The sequence below is a fragment of the Anomaloglossus baeobatrachus genome, chromosome 3 (genome assembly GCF_048569485.1).
Source record: "Anomaloglossus baeobatrachus isolate aAnoBae1 chromosome 3, aAnoBae1.hap1, whole genome shotgun sequence".
NCBI lineage: Eukaryota > Metazoa > Chordata > Amphibia > Anura > Aromobatidae > Anomaloglossus > Anomaloglossus baeobatrachus.
The window spans coordinates 425071226-425094986 of record NC_134355.1 but is presented as its reverse complement, the minus strand read 5'-3'; the positions used below and the strand labels follow the sequence as shown (position 1 = coordinate 425094986).

At 48.4% G+C, this 23761-nt stretch overlaps 1 protein-coding gene across 1 annotated transcript in view; it reads right to left on the bottom strand.

The window, feature by feature from the left end:
* Positions 1–13487, bottom strand: part of LOC142295372 (mitochondrial ubiquitin ligase activator of nfkb 1-A-like) — a 61699-nt gene extending 48212 nt beyond the window's left edge. Inside the window, exons 1-2 of the mRNA XM_075338475.1 lie at positions 13269–13487; positions 13115–13199 (exon numbers count right to left, since the gene is read on the bottom strand). Of these exons, the coding sequence (XP_075194590.1) occupies positions 13115–13199; positions 13269–13376 (193 nt within the window). The 5' untranslated portion in view covers positions 13377–13487. The remainder of the gene's footprint in view (positions 1–13114; positions 13200–13268) is intronic.
* Positions 13488–23761: the final 10274 nt, after the last annotated feature.

Genomic DNA, 23761 nt, shown 5'->3' with positions numbered 1-23761 from the left:
TGTTACCTGAGCATTATAGGTGTGGAATGATCTCGAAAGATCTGCAGATAATAGGAAAATGAACGCATATGGCATATAACCAGGTGTATATTATGTTACCTGAGCATTATAGGTGTGGAATGATCTCGAAATATCTGTAGGTAATAGGAAAATGAACGCATATGGCATATAACCAGGTGTATATTATGTTACCTGAGCATTATAGGTGTGGAATGATCATGAAATATCTGTAGATTACAGGAGAATGAATGTATATGACTTATAACCAGGTGTATATTATGTTACCTGAGCATTATAGGTGTGGAATGATCATGAAATATCTGTAGATAATAGGACAATGAACGAATATGGCATATAACCAGGTGTATATTATGTTACCTGAGCATTATAGGTGTGGAATGATTATGAAATATATGTAGATAATAGGAGAATGAATGCATATGGCATATAACCAGGTGTATATTATGTTACCTGAGCATTATAGGTGTGGAATGATCATAAAATATCTGTAGATAATAGGAAAATGAACACATATGGCATATAACCAGGTGTATATTATGTTACCTGAGCATTATAGGTGTGGAATGATTATGAAATATCTGTAGATAATAGGAAAATGAACGCATATGGCATATAACCAGGTGTATATTATGTTACCTGAGCATTATAGGTGTGGAATGATTATGAAATATATGTAGATAATAGGAGAATGAATGCATATGGCATATAACCAGGTGTATATTAAAGGTACCTGAGCATTATAGGTGTGGAATGATTATGAAATATCTGTAGATAATAGGAGAATGAATACATATGGCATATAACCAGGTGTATATTATGTTACCTGAGCATTAAAAGGTGTGGAATGATCATGAAATATATGTAGATAATACGAAAATGAATGCATATGGCATATAACCAGGTGTATATTATGTTACCTGAGTATTATAGGTGTAGAATGATCATGAAATATCTGTAGATAATAGGAGAATGAACGCATATGGCATATAACCAGGTGTATATTATGTTACCTGAGCATTATAGGTGTGGAATGATTATGAAATATATGTAGATAATAGGAGAATGAATGCATATGGCATATAACCAGGTGTATATTATGTTACCTGAGCATTATAGGTGTGGAATGATCTCGAAATATCTGTAGATAATAGGAGAATGAACGCATATGGCATATAACCAGGTGTATATTATGTTACCTGAGCATTATAGGTGTGGAATGATTATGAAATATATGTAGATTACAGGAGAATGAATGCATATGGCATATAACCAGGTGTATATTATGTTACCTGAGCATTATATGTGTGGAATGATCATGAAATGTCTGTAGATAATAGGAGAATGAATGCATATAGCATATAACATGGAATTAATGGTGCTCTATAAATAAATAATAATAATAATAATAATAATAATAACCAGGTGTATATTATATTACCTGAGCATTATAGGTGTGGAATGATCATGAAATATCTGTAGATAATAGGAGAATGAACGCATATGCCATATAACCAGGTGTATATTATGTTACCTGAGCATTATAGGTGTGGAATGATCAGGAAATATTTGTAGATAATAGGAAAATGAATGCATATGGCATATAACCAGGTGTATATTAAGGTACCTGAGCATTATAGGTGTGGAATGATTATGAAATATCTGTAGATAATAGGAAAATGAATGCATATGGCATATGACCAGGTGTATATTAAGGTACCTGAGCATTATAGGTGTGGAATGATCATGAAATATCTGTAGATAATAGGAAAATGAATGCATATGGCATATAACCAGGTGTATATTATGTTACCTGAGCATTATAGGTGTGGAATGATCATGAAATATCTGTAGATAATACGAAAATGAATGCATATGGTATATAACCAGGTGTATATTATGTTACCTGAGCATTATAGGTGTGGAATGATCATGAAATATCTGTAGATAATAGGAGAATGAACCGGCTACGGAGGAGAGGGGGAGAGAAATCCCACCTTCTCCTCCTCCGTGCCAGCCCGCCCCTCCTGAGAGCCTGCCCGCCCCCTGCAGCTGTGGTCTGCTGGCACAGTCGGACCTCAGATGCATGCACACTAGCATGATACTCGGCTCCTGCTGTGCTGCCAGTGCGAGCCGAGTGTCATGCGAGCATCCCAGTAGTGCCCCGTGTGGCTCCAGCCTCTCTCTCTCACACTCACACTCACTGACTCATTCACTCACTCTCACCCACTCACCGATCACCGGCGCTGCGCTGCACGGCTGTCACATTGCTGGCGGCTTCTCCTGATTTGAAAATGCCGGCCGCCCATTATTCAATCTCGTATTCCCTGCTTTCCCCGCCCACCGGCGCCTATTATTGGTTGCAGTCAGACACGCCCCCACGCTGAGTGACAGTTGTCTCACTGCAACCAAATCACAGCCGCCGGTGGGTCTATATCTTGCAGTAAAATAAATAAATAATTAAAAAAAAACTGCATGCGGTCCCCACCAATTTTGATACCAGTCAGGGTAAAGCCACATGGCTGAAGGCTGGTATTCTCAGGATGGGGAGCTCCACGTTATGGGGAGCCCCCCAGCCTAACAATATCAGCCAGCTGCCGCCCGCAATTGCCGCATCCATTAGATGCGACAGTCCCGGGACTCTACCCGGCTCATATCGAATTACCCTGGTGCACTGGTAATCGGGGTAATAAGAGGTTAATCATGGCAGGCAGCTATGAGACACTCCTAAAAATTAACCTGTAAGTGAAAGTAAATATACACATACACCCAAAAAAATACTTTATTTGGAATAAAGGACAAAAAAACACCCTCTTTCACCATTTTATTAAAATCCCCAAATACCCCTCCAGGTCCGACGTAATCCACAGAGGTCCCGCGACGCTTTCAGCTCTGCTACATGAAGCTGACAGGAGCAGCAGTAGGACACCGCCGCTCTTTATTAGCTCCACACAGCAACTGAGGGAGTCGCGCTGTCACCGGTGACGTCACTGAGGTAGTGGCGGGGTGTGTGCGGGGATGATGCGTGCAGGAGTGCCGGGGTGTGTGCGGGGATGATGCGTGCGGGAGTGCCGGGGTGTGTGCGGGGATGATGCGTGCGGGAGTGCCGGGGTGTGTGCGGGGATGATGCGTGCGGGAGTGCCGGGGTGTGTGCGGGGATGATGCGTGCGGGAGTGCCAGGGTGTGTGCGGTGATGACGGGGTCTCTCCCTCTCTCTCAGCTTTAAAAAAAAAATACGGATCCGTTTTTTACTGGATCCGTCGCATCACTTTTTACACACTCTGACACGGATCCATTGCATCAGGCACAAACCGGATTGTGCCGGATTGCAAAAAACTGATGTGTGAAAGCAACCTAAGGGGTACTTTGCACACTACGACATCGCAAGCCGATGTTGCGATGCCGAGCGCGATAGTCCCCGCCCCCGTCGTAGCTGCAATATCATTGTGATAGCTGCCGTAGCGAATATTATCGCTACAGCTGCTTCACATGCACTCGCCTGCCGTGCGACGTCGCTCTGGCCGGTGAACCGCCTCCTTATTAAGGGGGCGGGTCGTGCGGCGTCACTGCGACGTCACACGGCAGGCAGCCAATAGGAGCGGAGGGGCGGAGATGAGCGGGATGTAAACATCCCGCCCACCTCCTTCCTTCCGCATAGCCGACGGGAGCCGCGGTGACGCAGGTAGGAGATGTTCCTCGCTCTTGCGACTTCACACACAGCGATGTGTGCTGCCGCAGGAACGAGGAACAACATTGGACCGTCGCGTCACCGTAATTATGGAATTCGCCGACGCTGCACCGATGATACGATTACGACGCTTTTGCGCTTGTTAATCGTATCATCTAGGATTTACACATTACGATGTCGAGAGCGACGCAGGAAGTGCGTCACTTTCAACATTACCCCACCGACATCGCACCTGCGATGTCGTAGTGTGCAAAGCCCGCCTAAGGCTGGTTTCACATCACAATTTTTTCCTGTCTGTGGGGATGCTATTTTTTGCAGGGCCCCATGGACAGGAAAGGACACCATCAGATGTGACCTCCAGTTGCCATTTCTGTATCCGTGTTCGTGATTTTCTCGGATCGGGACACAGAAAGGCCGAGCCTACAAAGCGCAGGCAAGCGGGGCACTTTCACTCCCGCAATGTACATACATACACTATATACATACATTATATACATACATTGCAGGAGTGAAGCAAGTGATAAAAATAAAAAAAAGAAATCCTCACCTCTTCGGCGTGTGTCCCGCGATGCGCTACATCTATTCCGAGCTTAAGGACCTGGCGGGGCTACCCAATCAGCTGATCGGTCACATGAACGCATTTTGTGATCATTCCACACCTATAATAGTATCATAGTATCATAGTTTTAAGGTTGAAGGGGGACTCTAAGGGCGGCTTTGCACGTTGCGATATCGCAGGTGCGATGTAAGTGGGGTCAAATCGAAAGTGACGCACATCCGGCGTCACTTTCGACATCGTAGTGTGTAAATGCTAGATGATACGATGAACGAGCGCAAAAGCGTCGTTATCGTATCATCGGTGCAGGGTCCGACATTTCCATAATGCCGGTGCCGCGACAGGTACCATGTAGTTCCTCATTCCTGTGGCAGCACACATCGCTGTGTATGAAGCCGCAGGAGCGAGGAACATCTCCTTACCTGCCGCCGGCGGCTATGCGGAAGGAAGGAGGTGGTTGGCATGTTTACATCCTGCTCATCTCCGCCCCTCTGCCGCTATTGGCCGCCTGCCGTGTGATGTCGCTATGACACCGCACGACCCGCCCCCTTAGGAAGGAGGCGGGTCGCCGGCCAGAGCGACGGTCGCAGGGCAGGTGAGTGCATGTGAAGCTGGCGTAGCGAAAATGTTCGCTACACCAGCTATCACAAGACATCGCACCTGCGATGGGGGCGGGGACTATCGCGTGCGACATCGCAGCATCGGCTTGCGATGTCGCAACGTGGAAAGCCCGTCTAAGGCGGGCTTTGCACGCTGCGACATCGGTAACAATGTGTTACCGATGCAGCAGCGATAGTCCCGCCCCCATCGCAGGTGCGATATCTAGTGATAGCTGCCGTAGTGAATATTATCGCTACGGCAGCGTCACATGCACTCACCTGCCCTGCGACTTCGCTCTGGCCGGCGACCCGCCTCCTTCCTAAGGGGGTGGGTCGTGCGGCGTCACAGCGACGTCACACGGCAGGCGACCAATAGAAGCGGAGGGGCGGAGATGAGCAGGATGTAAACATCCCGCCCACCTCCGTCCTTCTGCATTGCAGCCTGGACGCAGGTAGGAGATGTTCCTCGCTCCTGCGACGTCATACACAGCGATGTGTGCTGCTGCAGGAACGAGGAACAACATCGTACCTGTCGCTGCACCGGCATTATGGAAATGTAGGACACTGCACCAATGATACGATAACGATGCTTTTGCGCTCGTTAATCGTATCCAAAAGGATTTGCACACTGCGATATCGACTGCGATGCCGGATGTGCGTCACTTTCGATTTGACCCCATCGACATCGCACCTGCGATATCGTAACGTGCAAAGCCGCCCTAAGTCCATCTAGTTCAACCCGTAGCCTAACATATTGATCCAGAGGAAGGCAAAATAAACCCAATGTGGCAAACAAGTTCCAATGGGGAAAAAATTCCTTCCTTCGTCCACATCCGGCAATCAGACTAGTTCCCTGGATCAACACCCTGTCATAAAATCTAATATACATAACTGGTAATATTACATTACAAGAAAGGCGTCCAGGCTCTGCTTAAATGTTAGTAGTGAATCACTCATTACAACATCATGCGGCAGAGAGGTCCATAGTCTCACTGCTCGTACAGTAAAGAATCCTCGTCTGTGATTATGATTAAACCTTCTTTCCTCAAGACGTAGCGGATGCCCCCGTGTTCCAGTCGCAGGCCTAGGTGTAAAAAGATCTTTGGAAAGGTCTCTGTACTGTCCCCTCATATATTTATACATTGTGATTAGATCCCCCCTAAGCCTTCGTTTTTCCTGTCTTGGTATTGCAGCCCCCCCATTCCTCTAATAATCTTGGTGGTCTTCTCTGCACCCTCTCCAGTTCAGCTATGTCCTTCTTATATATCGGTGACCAGAATTGTACACAGTATATAAGTGCGGTCGCACTAGTGACTTGTACAGGGGTAGAAGTATATTTTTTTCATGAACACTTATACCTCTTTTAATACATTCCATTATTTTATTAGCCCTGGCAGCAGCTGCCTGACACTGGCCACTAAAGTAAAGTTTACCATCCCCCCATACACCCAAGTCTTTTTCTGTCTGTTTTACCCAGTGTGCTACAATTAAGTACATAATCATAAATGTTATTTCCTCTACCCAAGTGCATGACCTTACATTTATCTACATTAAACTTCAATTGCCACTTCTCAGCCCAATCCTCCAATTTACATAAATCTCCCTGTAATATCAAATTATCCTCCTCTGTATTGATTACCCTGCAGAGTTTAGTATCATCTGCAAATATTGAAATTCTACTCTGCATGCCCCCAACAAGGTCATTAATAAGTATGTTGAAAAGTGGGCCCAATACTGACCCTTGTGGTACCCCACTATGAACTGAGACACAGTCCGAGTACGTACCATTAATAACCACCCTTTATTTCCTATCACTGAGCCAGTTTTTAACCCAGTTACACATATTTTCCCCTATCCCCATTATTCTCATTTTATGTACCAACCTTTTGTGTGGCACCGTATCAAAAGCTTTTGAAAAGTCCATATACACAACATCCACTGCATTTCCCTGGTCCAGGCTTGAACTTACCTCTTCATAGAAGCTGATCAAATTAGTTTGACAGGATCGATCCCTCATAAACCCATGTTGATACTCTGTCATAAGGTTATTTTTCTTGAGATACTCCAGTATAGCATCTCTCAAGAACCCCTCAAGGATTTTACCAACCGTAGAGGTTAAACTTACCGGCCTATAGTTTCCCGGCTCAGTTTTTGTCCCCTTTTTGAATATTGGCACCACATTTGCTATGCGCCAGTCCTGCGGTACCGACCCGGTTATTAAGGAATCTGTGAAGATTAAAAATAATGGTCTATCTATCACAGAACTCAATTCCTGTAGTACTCTGGGGTGTATGCCATCCGGGCCCGGAGATTTGTCACCCTTAGTGATTTCGAGGCGGCGGCGTACTTCCTGCTGGGTTAAACAGGTAATACTCAAGGGTGAATTTATGGTACCACTGGTCATGTCATCTGCCATGGCATTTTCTTGTATAAAAACCGTAGAAAAAAGTCATTCAGCAGGTTGGCTTTACCCCCATCCCCCTCCACCATTTCACCAAGACTATTTTTAAGGGGGCCAAGACTATCGCTTTTCAGTTTTTTAATGCTCAGGTAACCTAATATACACATGGTTATATGCCATATGTGTTCATTTTCCTATTGTCTACAGATATTTCATGATTATTCCACACCTATAATGCTCAGGTAACATAATATACACCTGGTTATATACCATATGCATTCATTCTCCTATTACCTACATATATTTCATGATCATTCCACACCTATGATGCTCAGGTAACATAATATACACCTGGTTATATGCCATATGCGTTCATTCTCCTATTATCTATAGATATTTCATAATCATTCCACACCTATAATGCTCTGGTAACATAAAATACACCTGGTTATATACCATATGCATTCATTCTCCTGTAATCTACAGATATTTCATAATCATTCCACACCTATAATGCTCAGGTAAAATAATATACACCTGGTTATATGACATATGCATTCATTCTCCTATTATCTACAGACATTTCATGATCATTCCACACCTATAATGCTCAGGTAACATAATATACACCTGGTTATATGCCATATTCGTTCATTGTCCTATTATCTACAGATATTTCATGATCATTCCACACCTATAATGCTCAGGTAACATAATATACACCTGGTTATATGCCATATGCGTTCATTTTCCTATTATCTACAGATATTTCATAATCATTCCACACCTATAATGCTCTGGTAACATAAAATACACCTGGTTATATACCATATGCATTCATTCTCCTGTAATCTACAGATATTTCATATTCATTCCACACCTATAATGCTCAGGTAAAATAATATACACCTGGTTATATGACATATGCATTCATTTTCCTATTATCTATAGATATTTCATAATCATTCCACACCTATAATGCTCAGGTAACATAATATACACCTGGTTATATGCCATATGTGTTCATTCTCCTATTATCTACAGATATTTCATAATCATTCCACACCTATAATGCTCAGGTAACATAATATACACCTGGTTATATGCCATATTCGTTCATTGTCCTATTATCTACAGATATTTCATGATCATTCCACACCTATAATGCTCAGGTAACATAATATACACCTGGTTATATGCCATATGCATTCATTCTCCTATTATCTACAGATATTTCATAATCATTCCACACCTATAATGCTCAGGTAACATAATATACACCTGGTTATATGCCATATGCGCTCATTTTCCTATTATCTACAGACATTTCATGATCATTCCACACCTATAATGCTCAGGTAACATAATATACACCTGGTTATATGCCATATGTGTTCATTCTCCTATTATCTATAGATATTTCATAATCATTCCACACCTTTAATGCTCAGGTAACATAATATACACCTGGTTATATGCCATATGCGTTCATTCTCCTATTATCTACAGATATTTCATGATCATTCCACACCTATAATGCTCAGGTAACATAATATACACCTGGTTATATGCCATATGTGTTCATTCTCCTATTATCTATAGATATTTCATAATCATTCCACACCTATAATGCTCAGGTAACATAATATACACCTGGTTATATGCCATATGTGTTCATTCTCCTATTATCTATAGATATTTCATAATCATTCCACACCTTTAATGCTCAGGTAACATAATATACACCTGGTTATATGCCATATGCGTTCATTCTCCTATTATCTACAGATATTTCATAATCATTCCACACCTATAATGCTCAGGTAACATAATATGCACCTGGTTATATGCCATATGTGTTCATTCTCCTATTATCTACAGATATTTCATGATCATTCCAGACCTATAATGCTCAGGTAACATAATATACACCTTGTTATATGCCATATGCGTTCATTTTCCTATTATCTACAGAAATTTCATGATCATTCCACACCTATAATGCTCAGGTAACATAATATACACCTGGTTATATGCCATATTTGTTCATTCTCCTATTATCTACAGATATTTCATGATCATTCCACACCTATAATGCTCAGGTAACATAATATACACCTGGTTATAAGTCATATGCGTTCATTCTCCTATTATCTACAGATATTTCATGATCATTCCACACCTATAATGCTCAGGTAACATAATATACACCTGGTTATATGCCATATGCGTTCATTTTCCTATTATCTACAGACATTTCATGATCATTCCACACCTATAATGCTCAGGTAACATAATATACACCTGGTTATATGCCATATGTGTTCATTCTCCTATTAGCTATAGATATTTCATGATCATTCCACACCTATAATGCTCAGGTAACATAATATACACCTGGTTATATGCCATATTTGTTCATTCTCCTATTATCTACAGATATTTCATGATCATTCCACACCTATAATGCTCAGGTAACATAATATACACCTGGTTATATGCCATATGCGTTCATTCTCCTATTATCTACAGATATTTCATGATCATTCCACACCTATAATGCTCAGGTAACATAATATACACCTGGTTATATGCCATATGCGTTCATTCTCCTATTATCTACAGATATTTCATGATCATTCCACACCTATAATGCTCAGGTAACATAATATACACCTGGTTATATGCCATATGTGTTCATTCTCCTATTAGCTATAGATATTTCATGATCATTCCACACCTATAATGCTCAGGTAACATAATATACACCTGGTTATATGCCATATGCGCTCATTTTCCTATTATCTACAGACATTTCATGATCATTCCACACCTATAATGCTCAGGTAACATAATATACACCTGGTTATATGCCATATGCGTTCATTCTCCTATTATCTACAGATATTTCATAATCATTCCACACCTATAATGCTCAGGTAACATAATATACACCTGGTTATATGCCATATGTGTTCATTCTCCTATTATCTATAGATATTTCATAATCATTCCACACCTATAATGCTCAGGTAACATAATATACACCTGGTTATATGCCATATGCGTTCATTCTCCTATTATCTACAGATATTTCATGATCATTCCACACCTATAATGCTCAGGTAACATAATATACACCTGGTTATATGCCATATGTGTTCATTCTCCTATTATCTATAGATATTTCATAATCATTCCACACCTATAATGCTCAGGTAACATAATATACACCTGGTTATATGCCATATGCGTTCATTCTCCTATTATCTATAGATATTTCATAATCATTCCACACCTATAATGCTCAGGTAACATAATATACACCTGGTTATATGCCATATGCGTTCATTCTCCTATTATCTACAGATATTTCATGATCATTCCACACCTATAATGCTCAGGTAACATAATATACACCTGGTTATATGCCATATGTGTTCATTCTCCTATTATCTATAGATATTTCATAATCATTCCACACCTATAATGCTCAGGTAACATAATATACACCTGGTTATATGCCATATGCGTTCATTCTCCTATTATCTACAGATATTTCATGATCATTCCACACCTATAATGCTCAGGTAACATAATATACACCTGGTTATATGCCATATGTGTTCATTCTCCTATTATCTATAGATATTTCATAATCATTCCACACCTATAATGCTCAGGTAACATAATATACACCTGGTTATATGCCATATGCGTTCATTCTCCTATTATCTACAGATATTTCATGATCATTCCATGTCTAATTTGCCCAAGAAACCTTTAATACAGCTACATAATATACACCTAATATGTTATTATCTTCATTCTTTTTATTTATTCCTTTTCATCATTCTTTTTAGTATGTCCCACATATACACACACACACATATACACACACACACACACACACATATACACACACACACACCAAAAAAGCACAAACACAGAACCACGTATGCATATTTACCTTCAAAAAAAGTGTCTGTCCATGCAGTGGAGCCGGCCTCAGCAGAGAGCAGAAACAGTGCAGGAAGTCAGGAATCTTTGAAGTGAAGCTCCGGCCCCGACCCCAGGTCTGCTCCGTGTCAGAGGCTGAATGCAGCTGCCGGCCTCCTGTCACTGCAGACAGGGAGCTTCAGGACTGGAGCGGCCGCACACACCAATGAGACAGGTAGTCGGGTGCCCCCCCCCTATTGTCCCCGCAGGTTACTAGTAACCACTCACCTCATTCCTTCTTGTCGTCCCTCCTCAGGCACCTCCGTATGTGTCCCCCGCTCGGCTGCTTCTCTTTTGCATGCCCAGGCTGCGCCGATGCTGTATTCCTAGGAGCCCCCGCCGCTGCTTCTCTCTGTGCGGCCCAGGCTGCTGCCGGGCGGGAAATTTTCAAATGACACACGCGCGCCGTACTGACGACATCAGGGCGCGCGTGTGTCACACAGAGCATCTGCCGGGCAGGGAACAGAGGACAGATTCCTGCGTTCCGCTGCCTGCACTGACTGTGCGACGCTGCAGGAACTGTTCCCCGTTCCCTGCACGGCATGCAGCGTGTGATGAGGGCAATCTGAACACGGGCCTCCCAGAGCCTGAAGCTCCGTCAACAGGTCAGATTGCTCTCATCACTGACCGGCCAGCAAGGACGCCCTGAACCAGGCGGGCCGGTCACAGAGAGTAGTCGGGCCGGATGTGGCCCGCGGGCCGCCCCTTGCCCAGATCTGATCTAATGGATGCAACAATGCTGGGCAGCTGTAGGCTGCCATCTTTAGACTGGGGGGCCCAATATGCATGAGTCTCCCCACCCAGCCCGAGAATACCAGCTCCCAACTGTCTGCTTAATCATGACTGGGTATCAACACTGGGGGGGGTTTGCACAATTTTTAAAAGGAAAAAAATATATAAACAAAAAAAAAAAGCCACATTTGGTTCCTCTTATTTTGAAACACAGCCAAGGAAGCACACAGCTGCAGCCTGTAGCCATATGCCTTATGTGTGCTGGGTAGGGGACCCTGTGCCAATTTTTTTTTTTTTTTTACACCAGAGTGCACCTGTGATTGGCTGCAGTCAGACGCGCTGTCATGCAGGGTCATGCGCGGTCTGACTTCAATGAATCAGACACCGGGACTGCTGGTGCCGGAAGCAGAATTACAGCGCAGGGACCAGTAAGTATAGGGCCTTGTTTACACACTGCGTTTTTTCTCGCTTATTTTACTGCAGAAGTTTGAGAAAATGGTTGTAACCTTTCTGCAGACATTCCCTCGCAAAACCTATGGAGAAAAAAAAAAAATAGCTGTGCGCACACTGCGTTTTTTTCTAAAAAACATTCTTTCTGCAGAATTTCTTGATAAAATATTGAGCACGTCACTCATTTTCTGCAGGAACCTGTAGTTTTTGCCATAGATAATGGTAAAAAAAACAGGGACCAACCTTCGCAAAAACCACACAATGTGGTAAAACGCATGCGGTTTTCGGTGCGTTTTGTTACCGGCACTGCGCCAATCTTTCAGCTTCAAGAAATTTCTTGAGAAAAATCCTTTTTCTAGTGTGAACAGAGCCTAGAGCGCTTGCTTTTTTACATTTCCCGGATGGCCGGATCCGGATGGTTCTCTGAGAACGCTGGCGCCCGGGTTTTTTTGGACTTTTACCATCTGGGTCCACACCTCCCTAGTAGACATGTATTTCCGTTAATCATGAATGATTCTGGTTTTAATGTACTGTATACGTAAAAAAGTGTCAGTCAGTGATTTTTTTGATAAGCTGTCCAGAAAAGTGAGAAGGCAAGTTAACAGCCCTGCTTCTGAGCAGGAACTTTGCAGTGTGAATGATACTGTATTCCGCCGCGGATGTGCACTCACCCTGCAGCACCACATAGCCCAGCTCCCGGGAGGAGGCCTCCAGCACAGTCCTCAGCTCTGCGCCCACCTGCAGCCGGGCAGCCGTCTGTGGAGCAGAAACACGGGGTCAGGTGACCAGAAGCGCGGACACTGCACACGGCCACACACCGCTCACCTGTATCCTCCGCACAGCCGCCCTCTGCCGCCGGTACAAGTAATAGAGGCCCCCTGCCAGGGCGAGACTGCAGCCGGCACACACCGTGTCCAGAGCACACAGCTCCATGCCGGCCCTCAGCTTCCACTTACTGAGCTCTTACTTTTACCTCAGTTGTCTTGCGAGTTGACATTCGCCGAAGACTACATTACCCGACAGGCGCTGGGGCTCTGCACTACATTTCCCGGCATTCCCCGGTCCGCCCACGTCTTTCCTGAGCTGCCTGCTACGTCATAGCTGCTGTGTTTATCAGCTGCGTGCTGACATTTAGCCCAGGCTGTAAAGAATATTAGTACACAGCTGGTAGTGCACTACATACCCCAGCATGCCCCCCATGTGCCAGGACCACTGACACTCCTTATCACATGGCTGAGTTTCTTATCAGTGGCGGCCATGACTGCCAGTCTTCATCTTCAGGCTCAGGGGCTCTGGAGTCCTCTCCACTTCAATTAGGCCATTATAACCACAGGCTGACCAGAACAGGCCAATGTCTGGCATATTTGGACATTGGAATTGGACTTTTATGTGTTTATGGAAATAAAACTGACTAAATTCAGGGTGTACAAAACATGCTGAAAATGTCCAAAAAATGTAGTCCACTCCTCTCCCTCAGATATCTGTAAAATATATCCTTGTACCGTGTTACCAGGCGGTTAGACAGGCGGGCTAACACGGTACAAAGATATATTTTACCTGTATCAAAATGGAGGATACCAGAATGTATCGCCTGGCTAACCCCAGATATCTGTCATTTCTGGTGTATAAAGTATGAAATAACAGGAGCCGTGAGAACCCAGCGTACATGTGATACTGATACCCATGAGGTATTCGCTCTGCTATAAGGCTTGGTCCACTCTATGACTGTGCCCACTATTGGGCGCATACGATCAGGAGATACATTCCTACAGTGGGCACAGTCAGGATGCAGTCCAAGGCATCAGGACCTAGTGTAAAGGAATGTACGTACCGCTCGGCTGCGACCGCCGAGCCGCTCGGATCCGCGCTCGTACGGGGGTCACGTTGCTCTGCAAGGGGGTTGGCGCTACACGCAGGGACCTCGGTGGGGGAAGTTCCACGGCCGGGGCCGCGGTGGTTTGGTAGGGGGTGTAAGTTTGTGACGCCAACCACGGGTCGTGGTGAATAGATGGACACCACCGCTGCCGTTAACTAGGCCTCCCGGGGACGGTGTTGCGCAGCTTGGTGTTAACCTCTCCGTGGGTAGAGGAGTGATGGTCCCGGGGGCCCGAGGGAGGTGCTGAGGCGTGGGAGCGGGTGCGGGTGTATGCTGGTGCGGTGCGCGGCCCGAAGGCACTGGTGTACTCACTATGACACAATACATTGGAGTCTCTGGTAAACCAAATGGGATGATGAACGGGGCCCACAGCCGGCTGCAGCTTCTCCCTGAGCGGGTTGGTGGTTTCCGCCTTTCTCCTGCACCTTTTTATATGAATGTTTGACTCCTATGCCTAAGCAACGGTAGTCCGCTCCCCGGCTTGCTGGTTGTTGGAAGAGCCCTGTTTGCCCGCAGACGCTGGCCCTTTAGGTCTCTATGCCTTGGCGGTGGCTTTACCCTGTATGGTTGGGCTGTTGTTTTCTAACGGGTCTTGTGTGGGATAGGTCCTTAAGTCCATTCCTCAATCAGTTGATTTGACTCGGCCCTGTCGGTTCAGGGCTTTGTACTGGGTCTGAGTACCCCTCCTGGTGCTCCGGTTTCCAGTCGTTTCCCCGGTTCGGTACCGGCGGGCCACCGTACGACCCCGGTCCCTACGGTTCCACTGGCTGTAATCCCAGCTCCTGCAGGCGGCCACCACCGTCTGCCTCCTTGCCAAAGGTGACTGGGTTCCGACCCAGCCACCTGAGTAGATTGTTGGCAGGCCTGGTCACAGGTCTGCCCTTGAACTCGTCATCTCTCCTTCACTGTCAAGACTACTCTTCACACTAGAACTAGAACTTCTGTGTCTTTCCCGCCTCCAGGCCTGTGAACTCCTCGGTGGGCGGAGCCTACCACCTGGCTCCGCCCCCTGGTGTGGACATCAAACCTGGAGGGTGGTGGCCAGGGTATCTTGGTTGGCTGCTGTCACCTTTTCAGGGAGGGTGTGTGTGTGCATGGGACTACCTGGGACGACCTGACTAGTCCAGGGCATCACATATACACCGCAAGAATTAGATTTCTTTGCTGGGTCCCTCTGTATTGGAAAGTGCAATCTGCTGTTGCTTTTCTAAAGAGTTAAATAGTACTGAGGGGCATACTGGCCAAAAGGAGGGAGAAAGTACAGACTTATGGGGTCTGCCTTGTCAATGGTCACCTAGGGGAAACTTACAGTATACCTCGGGTAAGCTCCTGACCTGAGGAATACTTTAGGCTAAGCGCTCAGACTCAATGGGCTGGATTCATGAAGACCAGCGTTGTTAATGCCAGCCTTCCTGAGAACATATGCTGGAGTCAAATGCCCCTTCATGAATCAGGAGCACTGGACAAGTGGTGTGCCCCTCACCACAAATCCTACATCAGTCCCTGCTGAATGCCAGAGTAAGATTTATGGCATAAGAAACATCACTGCTCATCATGAATTTGACATACGGCAGTCGACTCACCATCATCCCACCCTAACTCCGCCCACTTTGTCGGAACTGTGCAAAAATAGTGTAAGAACGCCAAAGCAATCACATTTTAGCACAGCCGCCAGTTATGTCAAAGTTATACAATTTTTCAAAGTGCTTACTCCAGAATACTGGAATAAAAGCTTTGATGAATCAGGCCCATTGTGTACCTAGCCTAAGGCAGGTCAGGAGATGTGACAGATAATGTCTTGTGACAGGTAACGTCTTGTATGATGTTCTATTTCTGTTTCTTCTCTATTGGGCCTAGAATGCTATGATGACTTCTTCTGAAGGCCAGAATGTTCTACCAAGTTTTGTTTGACCTCTAGCTTCTGTAGCCATCCGTAACCTTTTTATATAGCAATGCAAACAGACAGTTGGGGGAGTTTATCAATCTTGAAGACCACTGGCGTAAGATGAGACATATTTAAACTAGAGACTTATGTGAAAAGCAGAAGCCACAGAGATCCTCAGCTATCAAGTACTCACTAGACACATAGATTACTCTCATCAGTTAAGAGGATAAAGTTTTTGTCCTAAGCAGAGATTCAAAGGAAAAGCCGTAACTGAGACTGGCTATTAATAGGGAAAAAATTAAAGCCCCATTTCAGCATTTTTTTAGTTTCTTTTTTGTTTTTTTCAGTGCTGGAGTGGTACTTTATAACTAAGGCCCCTGCTCCTAGTCTTATAATTACTTATCTGCGTCTTCACCCTTTTTTTGGTGCCGCTCTGTTCCCATGGCTTCTACTCTCTGACTGGCCAGAAGTCAGAAGTTACATCACAATCTTCCAATGCAACTCTATGAGAGCAAGAACAAGGCTCTCAGTGATTGATGGATTGAGTTGTCACCTCCGATGCAAAAACACCGGAGCAGCCGGCAGGCCACAAATCAACAGAAAATGACCGGAGTGCCACTGAAAACAGATGAAGACGGCGGCAGTTCAGTATATACAGGGGGCAGGGGACTTAGATTTAAAGCACTTCTCCAGTACAGGGGGCAGGGGACATAGATTTAAAGCACCACTCCAGTACAGGGGGCAGGGGACTTGGATTTAAAGCACCACTCCAGTACAGGGGGCAGGGGACTTAGATTTAAAGCACCACTCCAGTACAGGGGGCAGGGGACTTAGATTTAAAGCACCACTCCAGTACAGGGGGCAGGGGACTTAGATTTAAAGCACCACTCCAGTACAGGGGGCAGGGGACTTGGATTTAAAGCACCACTCCAGCAAAGGGGGCAGGGGACTTAGATTTAAAGCACTACTCCAGTACAGGGGGCAGGGGACATAGATTTAAAGCACCACTCCAGTACAGTACACCGGTAACGGTGGTGACAGGGGATGGTGCAGGGGGAACAACCAGTTCCTCCTCCCCGCTATCATGTAGGGCAGGCGGAGGCGTAGGGGAGCTGGGTACAGGTTCGTCCCTGGGCACTGGCTCATGGTTGATCACTCCCATTACTTCCTCATCCACGGGTTGTGGAAACAGTATCACTGGAAGAATCACCGCGCCGTTCTGCGTAGGCCAGTCTGCCGGAAAATCACCCATCATGGTATGGATTACCTCCTTCTCTTTTTCTGCCGATCTGGGAACTGGAGTTTCAGCCGCTACCCTCAACGCGGGGGGGCACCTCTTCAGATGGTCCCGGGAAACCGTGGCCAGAGTTCCTCCTTGGTCACGGCTGATCTGATAAGCCTTCCCATTCTCCCATCCTATGGGCTGTATGACATACGGGGTTTGTTCCCATTGATCATCCAGCTTGTGGGTCCTCCTTTTTCGCTTCAGCACTACATCTCCAGGCTGGAAGGGACCAGCAGAAGCCTTCTGGTTGAAGCGCTGCTCCTGTTGTTCCCGACTCCGGCTCAAGTTCTTTTCAACATACTCCTGGACCTGTCGGTACTGCGCCCTCCTCCGAGTGTCCCATTCAGCTGTTGAAGGAAGTGCTTCCGGGGCTTCCAACCCCATTTCCAAATCCACTGGTAGCCGGCCGGGGCGAGCCTCATCAGGTATGCTGGGGTGTACTTCGTTGCGCTGGAAGGGATGTTGTTATACATATCGACCAGGTCAGGTAGCTTTTCCGGCCACAGGTTCCGCTCTTCTAGCGGCAACGTCTTAAGGAGGCCCAGGACCAGGTGGTTTATCTTTTCAAACATGCCGTTGGTTTGGCCATGGTAAGGCGTGGTCCGGATTTTCTTGCAGCCGTACAACTGGCAAAATTCTTGGAAGACCTCCGCTTCAAAGGCCGGGCCTTGGTCAGTAAGCACCTTCTCAGGGTATCCATGTGGTCGGCAGAAATAAGCCTGGAACGCTCTAGGGGCGGTACGGCCGGTTAGGTCTTTGACTGGGACAACCACCATGAACCTTGAATAGTGGTTTACAATGGTTAGAACGTAGGTGTACCCACTTCGGCTGGGGGTGAGCTTTATGTGGTCCAAGGCAACCAGCTCCAGCGGTTGATGCGTAATGATCGGGTGTAGGGGCGCCTTCTGGCTGGCCTCGTCTTTCCTTCTCAGCGCGCAAGGGCCACATTCTCGGCACCAGGCCTCTACAGATTCCCGCATTCCACTCCAATAGAACCGCTCTCTCAAAAGCATCTCTAGCTTCTTCCACCCGAAGTGCCCGGCACCATCATGGTATGCTTGCAGGACGGTGGGCACGTTAGCTAGGGGAATCACCAACTGGCGGATCTTCTCATGAGTCTTCGGGTTAATCAGCTCGCGATACAACTTCCCCTGGTGTAGGTACAGCCGGGTCCGTTCTCGCCACAGGCGTTGGGCTTCGGCTGAGGCGGCAGGATCGATCCCAGCAGCGCCTTGTTCCACCAGGATCTTGACCAGGCGGACAGCGGGTGCCTGATCTTGAGCTTCCTGCCACTCCTGACTGGGTAGCGGGTTCAGGTTCACCCGTTGTTGATGGACATGCACCTTCTCAGTTGGTGGCCGGTGAAATGCAGGCAACTCAATCTCTTCGAGGTCGTCATCCTCGGGCCCTTCTTCCGACAGGTGGGGCATCCGAGAGCGTGCATCAGCATTAACGTTGGCACGGCCGGCCCTGTACTTGATGGTGAAATCGTAATTGGCTAGCCTGGCCACCCACCGCTGCTCCAACGTGCCCAGCTTGGCTGAGTCCAGGTGGGTCAGCGGGTTATTATCTGTGAAAGCGGTGAATTTAGCTGCTGCCAGGTAATGGCGGAACCGCTCGGTGATAGCCCACACCAGCGCCAGGAGCTCGAGCTTGAAAGAGCTGTAGTTCTCAGGGTTCCTCTCAGTTGGTCGGAGTTTTCGGCTAGCATAAGCAATCACTTTTTCCTTTCCGTCTTGGACCTGGGATAGGACTGCCCCCAAACCCACATTGCTGGCGTCGGTGTAGAGGATGAATGGGTGGCTGTAATCAGGGTACGCTAGGATTTCCTCTCTGCTCAGGGCCGCTCTCAGCTGGCGGAAGGATTCCTCATGCCTTTCTTCCCACACCAGTGGGGCTCCTAGGGGTCTACCACCTTTGGTCTGTCCCACGAGGAGGTCTTGCATGGGGGCAGCCATCTTCGTGTACCCCTTGATGAAGCGACGGTAATACCCCACCAGGCCCAAGAACTGCCTCACTTCCCTCACCGTGGTCGGACTCGGCCAGTCCTGGATGGCGGTGATTTTCTCGGGGTCGGGGGCGACACCCTCCGCACCCACCACATGTCCAAGGTACTGCACTCTGGGCTTCAGCAGATGACACTTGGAGGGCTTCAACTTCATCCCATACTTAGCAAGGGACGCGAACACCTCAGCTAGGTGCTCCAGGTGGGCTTCATACGTTTGTGAGTACACGATCACATCATCCAAGTACAGCAAGACGGTCTCGAAATTTAAGTGTCCCAGACAGCATTCCATCAGCCGTTGGAAGGTCCCGGGGGCATTGCACAGCCCGAACGGCATGCTGTTGAACTCGCAGAGTCCCATAGGAGTGGTGAAGGCAGTTTTCTCTCGGTCTTCAGGCGCCACGGCCACCTGCCAGTACCCGCTGGTGAGGTCAAGGGTAGAGAAGTAGTTTGCGGTTCTCAGCGCGGCCAGGGACTCTTCAATACGGGGCAGAGGGTAAGCATCCTTATGTGTTATCTGGTTAATCTTCCGGTAATCCACACACATCCGCATGGTGCCGTCCTTCTTCTTAACCAGCACCAACGGGGCAGCCCAGGGACTACAACTGTCCCTAATAACCCCCGCCTCCTTCATGTTCCTCAACATGTCTTTGGCGCATTGGTAGTGTGGCGGGGGAATGGGCCTGTACCTCTCCTTAATAGGGGGGTGTTCCCCGGTGGGGATGTGGTGTTGGACCCCTTTAATCTGCCCAAAATCCAGAGGATGTTTGCTAAAAACTCGCTCATACTCCTGTACCACCCGGTATACCCCTTCTTTGTGATGTGTAGGGGTATCGTCAGTGCCTATGTGTAGCTCTCGGCCCCACTCATCTAGCTCCCCTAGGGATGGGTGAGGACTGGCAGCAGGTGGTGAGATCGGGGGCACAGCCTCATGGATGGTGTGGGGGTCTAGAGTGAGAAACTTGGCAAGGGTAGCGTACCGGGGAAGCCTAACCTCTTCCTCCCCACAGTTCAGCACACTCACCGGCACCCTTCCTTTCTTGACGTCTACCACTCCTCGGGCGGCCATCACTGTGGGCCAGTGTTCAGAGGGCATGGGTTCTACCATGGCGGGATAGTCCCGCCCTTGGGGACCTACCGCTGCCCTCCACCAGATCATCATCTCGCTCCTGGGAGGCACAACCAAAGGGGCCGCATCCATCACCCTCACTCCCCCAATCTCTCCTCCTGTCGAGTTCACATGCTGGTGATACATCAGGGCCCTGATCTCACGCTGCACCGCTCTCTGTCGGCTCCCCGCCGCTGTGGCGGCCAGCTGCTGCAGTAGGGTCAGCACATCACTCATGCAGTGCTCCATCACATTGGTCCCTAGCACCACTTTCGGGTCATGATCACTGGGTTCATTCATTATCACAATCATTCCCTGGTGTTGCAGTTCAGCTCGTCCCACAGTCATGGCCACTTGTTTGTACCCCACTTGGGTCAATGGGAGCCCATCAGCAGCAATCAGTGTCATGCTACCATCGGGGGGAGCAAGTTCGTCCTTCCCCCAATACCGTTGATACAATGTGTATGGGATTGTGGTTACCTGGGATCCAGTGTCCAGGAGAGCCATCACCGGTATACCGTCCACTGCCACGGGGATGATGGGGCGGGCCCCGATGTACCGGTCCCGCCAGTCTGGGGGGCCATGGGGTTCTACTCCTGAGGATTGGCCCGTGGCCCCAGGGGTTGCTCGTTTAACGGACACCGTCGGGAGTAGTGGCCGGGCTTGCTGCACCTGTAACAAATCGGGGGTTCATACCGTGAGTCATTGGCCCTTCTCCGCTGCATCCAGGGGACGTCCTCGGGACTATCGGAGAGCTGCATCTTCGCCGGGGGCTGGGACCTGTTCGGAGGCTGGAGTGCGGCGAGCATCTTGGCGAGGTCCCCATCCATGCGGCGGACTTGGGCAGCCAGTTCCTCCATCATGCCGCTTGGGGTTGCAGGTACCGAAGGTGTTGGGAGAGCAGGGGCCACCACGACAGGGGCCGTCTCAGCTGGCCATGGGGCTACCTCAGGGACTTCCGACGCTGGAGGCTGCAGAGCTTTAATGGCCCGTTCCTTTAACACGGCAAAGCCCACATCAGGGTGTTCTAGGGCCCACAGCCGGAGTTGCTTGCGGTCCTCTGAGGACCTCATCCCCTGTACAAACTGCTCCACTAGCATTTTGTTGCTGTCCATATCGTTGATGGTGTCTACCCGCTTCAGTGTGCGGAGGGCGGTTTGCAGACGCAAGGCGTAGTCCCGAATGCTATCCGTGGGCCGTTGTCGGCATTGGTAAAACTGCATCCGCAGCTCGGGTTCGGTACGGGTCTCAAAGGCAGTCTGTAGCTTCTCAAAGATGGTGGCTACAGAGGACCGGTCCCCCTCGGCCCAGGTCTCCGCCTCCTGCTCAGCCGCACCGGTTAGCTGCCCCAGCACTACCGCTGCACGTTGCTTATCAGTTGGGGGGTACAATTCCAGTAGCGGGCTAAGCTTCTTCCGGAAAACCTGCAATGCATCAGGTTTCCCATCGTACTGCGGCAGCCAGGTAGCTCTGGGCACATAGGGCAAGGAGAATGGCATCACCTGAGCGAGAGCTGGGGCCATGGCACCTCCCGCCAGTGCGGCCGGGACCTGGGCGGCCCTATTCCCATCCGCGGGTGCCACTGCGGCTGCGACCACCGCTCCTCCAGCGACTCCGTCGGGTGCAAACATCTTGTTTCCGTCCCCCTTAGTCTTTTTCCGGCTCCTCCTCTACAGGGGCGGGCTTTAGGCCTTCGCGCCTCCACTGCTCGAGGAGACGCTCGAGTGGGAATTTTTCGCGCCCAAGATGGCGGCTTCTCCAAATTTTTAGCCGGACACCTCCAGCAGTCACAAGGCGCACCTCTACCAGACGGCAGAGCGGTAAGATCCTGTTCGTGATTCCAAGTTGTCGCGGGCGGAGGAAGGGACGCTGTGCTCTCCCACTGCTCGGGTCCGGCTACTGCTGCTGCTGCTGCTCGGTGGTGGCTCGAGCGGTGGGCCGGATCCCGGGGACTCGAGCGGCGTTCCTCGCCCGTGAGTGAAAAGGGGAATGGTTTTGGGGATTTATTGTCCGTGACGCCACCCACGGTTGTGGTGAGGTTGTGACACCACCGCTGCTCTGGACGGGGATCCCGGGAGCGATGACTGGGAGCAGCTTGGATGTTGGTTCTCCCCTCCGTGGGCAGGGGGTTGGTTGTCCCGGGGCCCGGTGAAGGAGGTAGGGATGGATGGCAGGCGGGTTACGGGGCCTGGCGAGGTGCAGGGTCGCAGGGGCAGCGCTGTAGTACTCACTCAGCCAATCACGGAGACACAGTCCTTGGTAAAACACACGGCTGGATGGACGGGGCCCACTGACGGCTGCGGTGGTTTCTTCTCCCGGTTGGTTGATGGTGACTGCTTTTCCCTGCACCTGTGTAGTGTGTACGGTTCCAATGGGTTCCCACCGGTAACCCGCTCCCCAGCTTGGATGAGTGCTGAAGGAGCCCCTTTTGCCCGCAGGCTCTGGCCCTGGGAACTTTAGCCTTGGCGGTGACTGTGTTTCCCTTCACGGTTTGAGCTGTCGCCTTCTATCGGGACTTGACTGCTGGGAAACTCAGGAGGTTCCCTTCGCTAACGGATTTGACAAACTCAACGGCGACTCCTAGCCTTGTCGGGGTCCGTAAGCCCTGCCGGATGGTGCTGGCTTCTCTTTGCTCACCTCTCCGGTACCGCCGGGCCACCGCCCGTCCACGGTCCTTTCGGTTCGCTCCAATCGACCTCTCCTGCGGACGGTCACCACCGTCTGCCAACCTTGCTGTACCGTCCGGGCCACACACCCGGACACGGTCAGTCTCCTGCTATCACTTTCCTCTCCAAAAACTGATCTCGTCTCTCTCTTTTTTCCCTCCTCCAGGACTGTGAACTCCTCGGTAGGCGGGACCAACCGCCTGGCCCACCCCCTGGTGTGGACATCAGCCCCTGGAGGAAGGCAACAAGGATTTTGTGTTTGGCTTTGGTGTGCCTAACCGGGGTTTGGGGTGTGTTGGTGTTGTTCTGTGACGACCTGGCTTGTTCAGGGCGCCACACTTGGATAACCCCCCTTTAAGTATCGTAAATCATCAGAGATTTAAAGTGAACCCGACCTCTGCCGAAACACTATTTACCTGCAGATATGGGATTATTCTGCTGGTAAATAGCATTTAAATCATGTTTAGCTGTCTTACTGGAGCAGCTAAAGGCA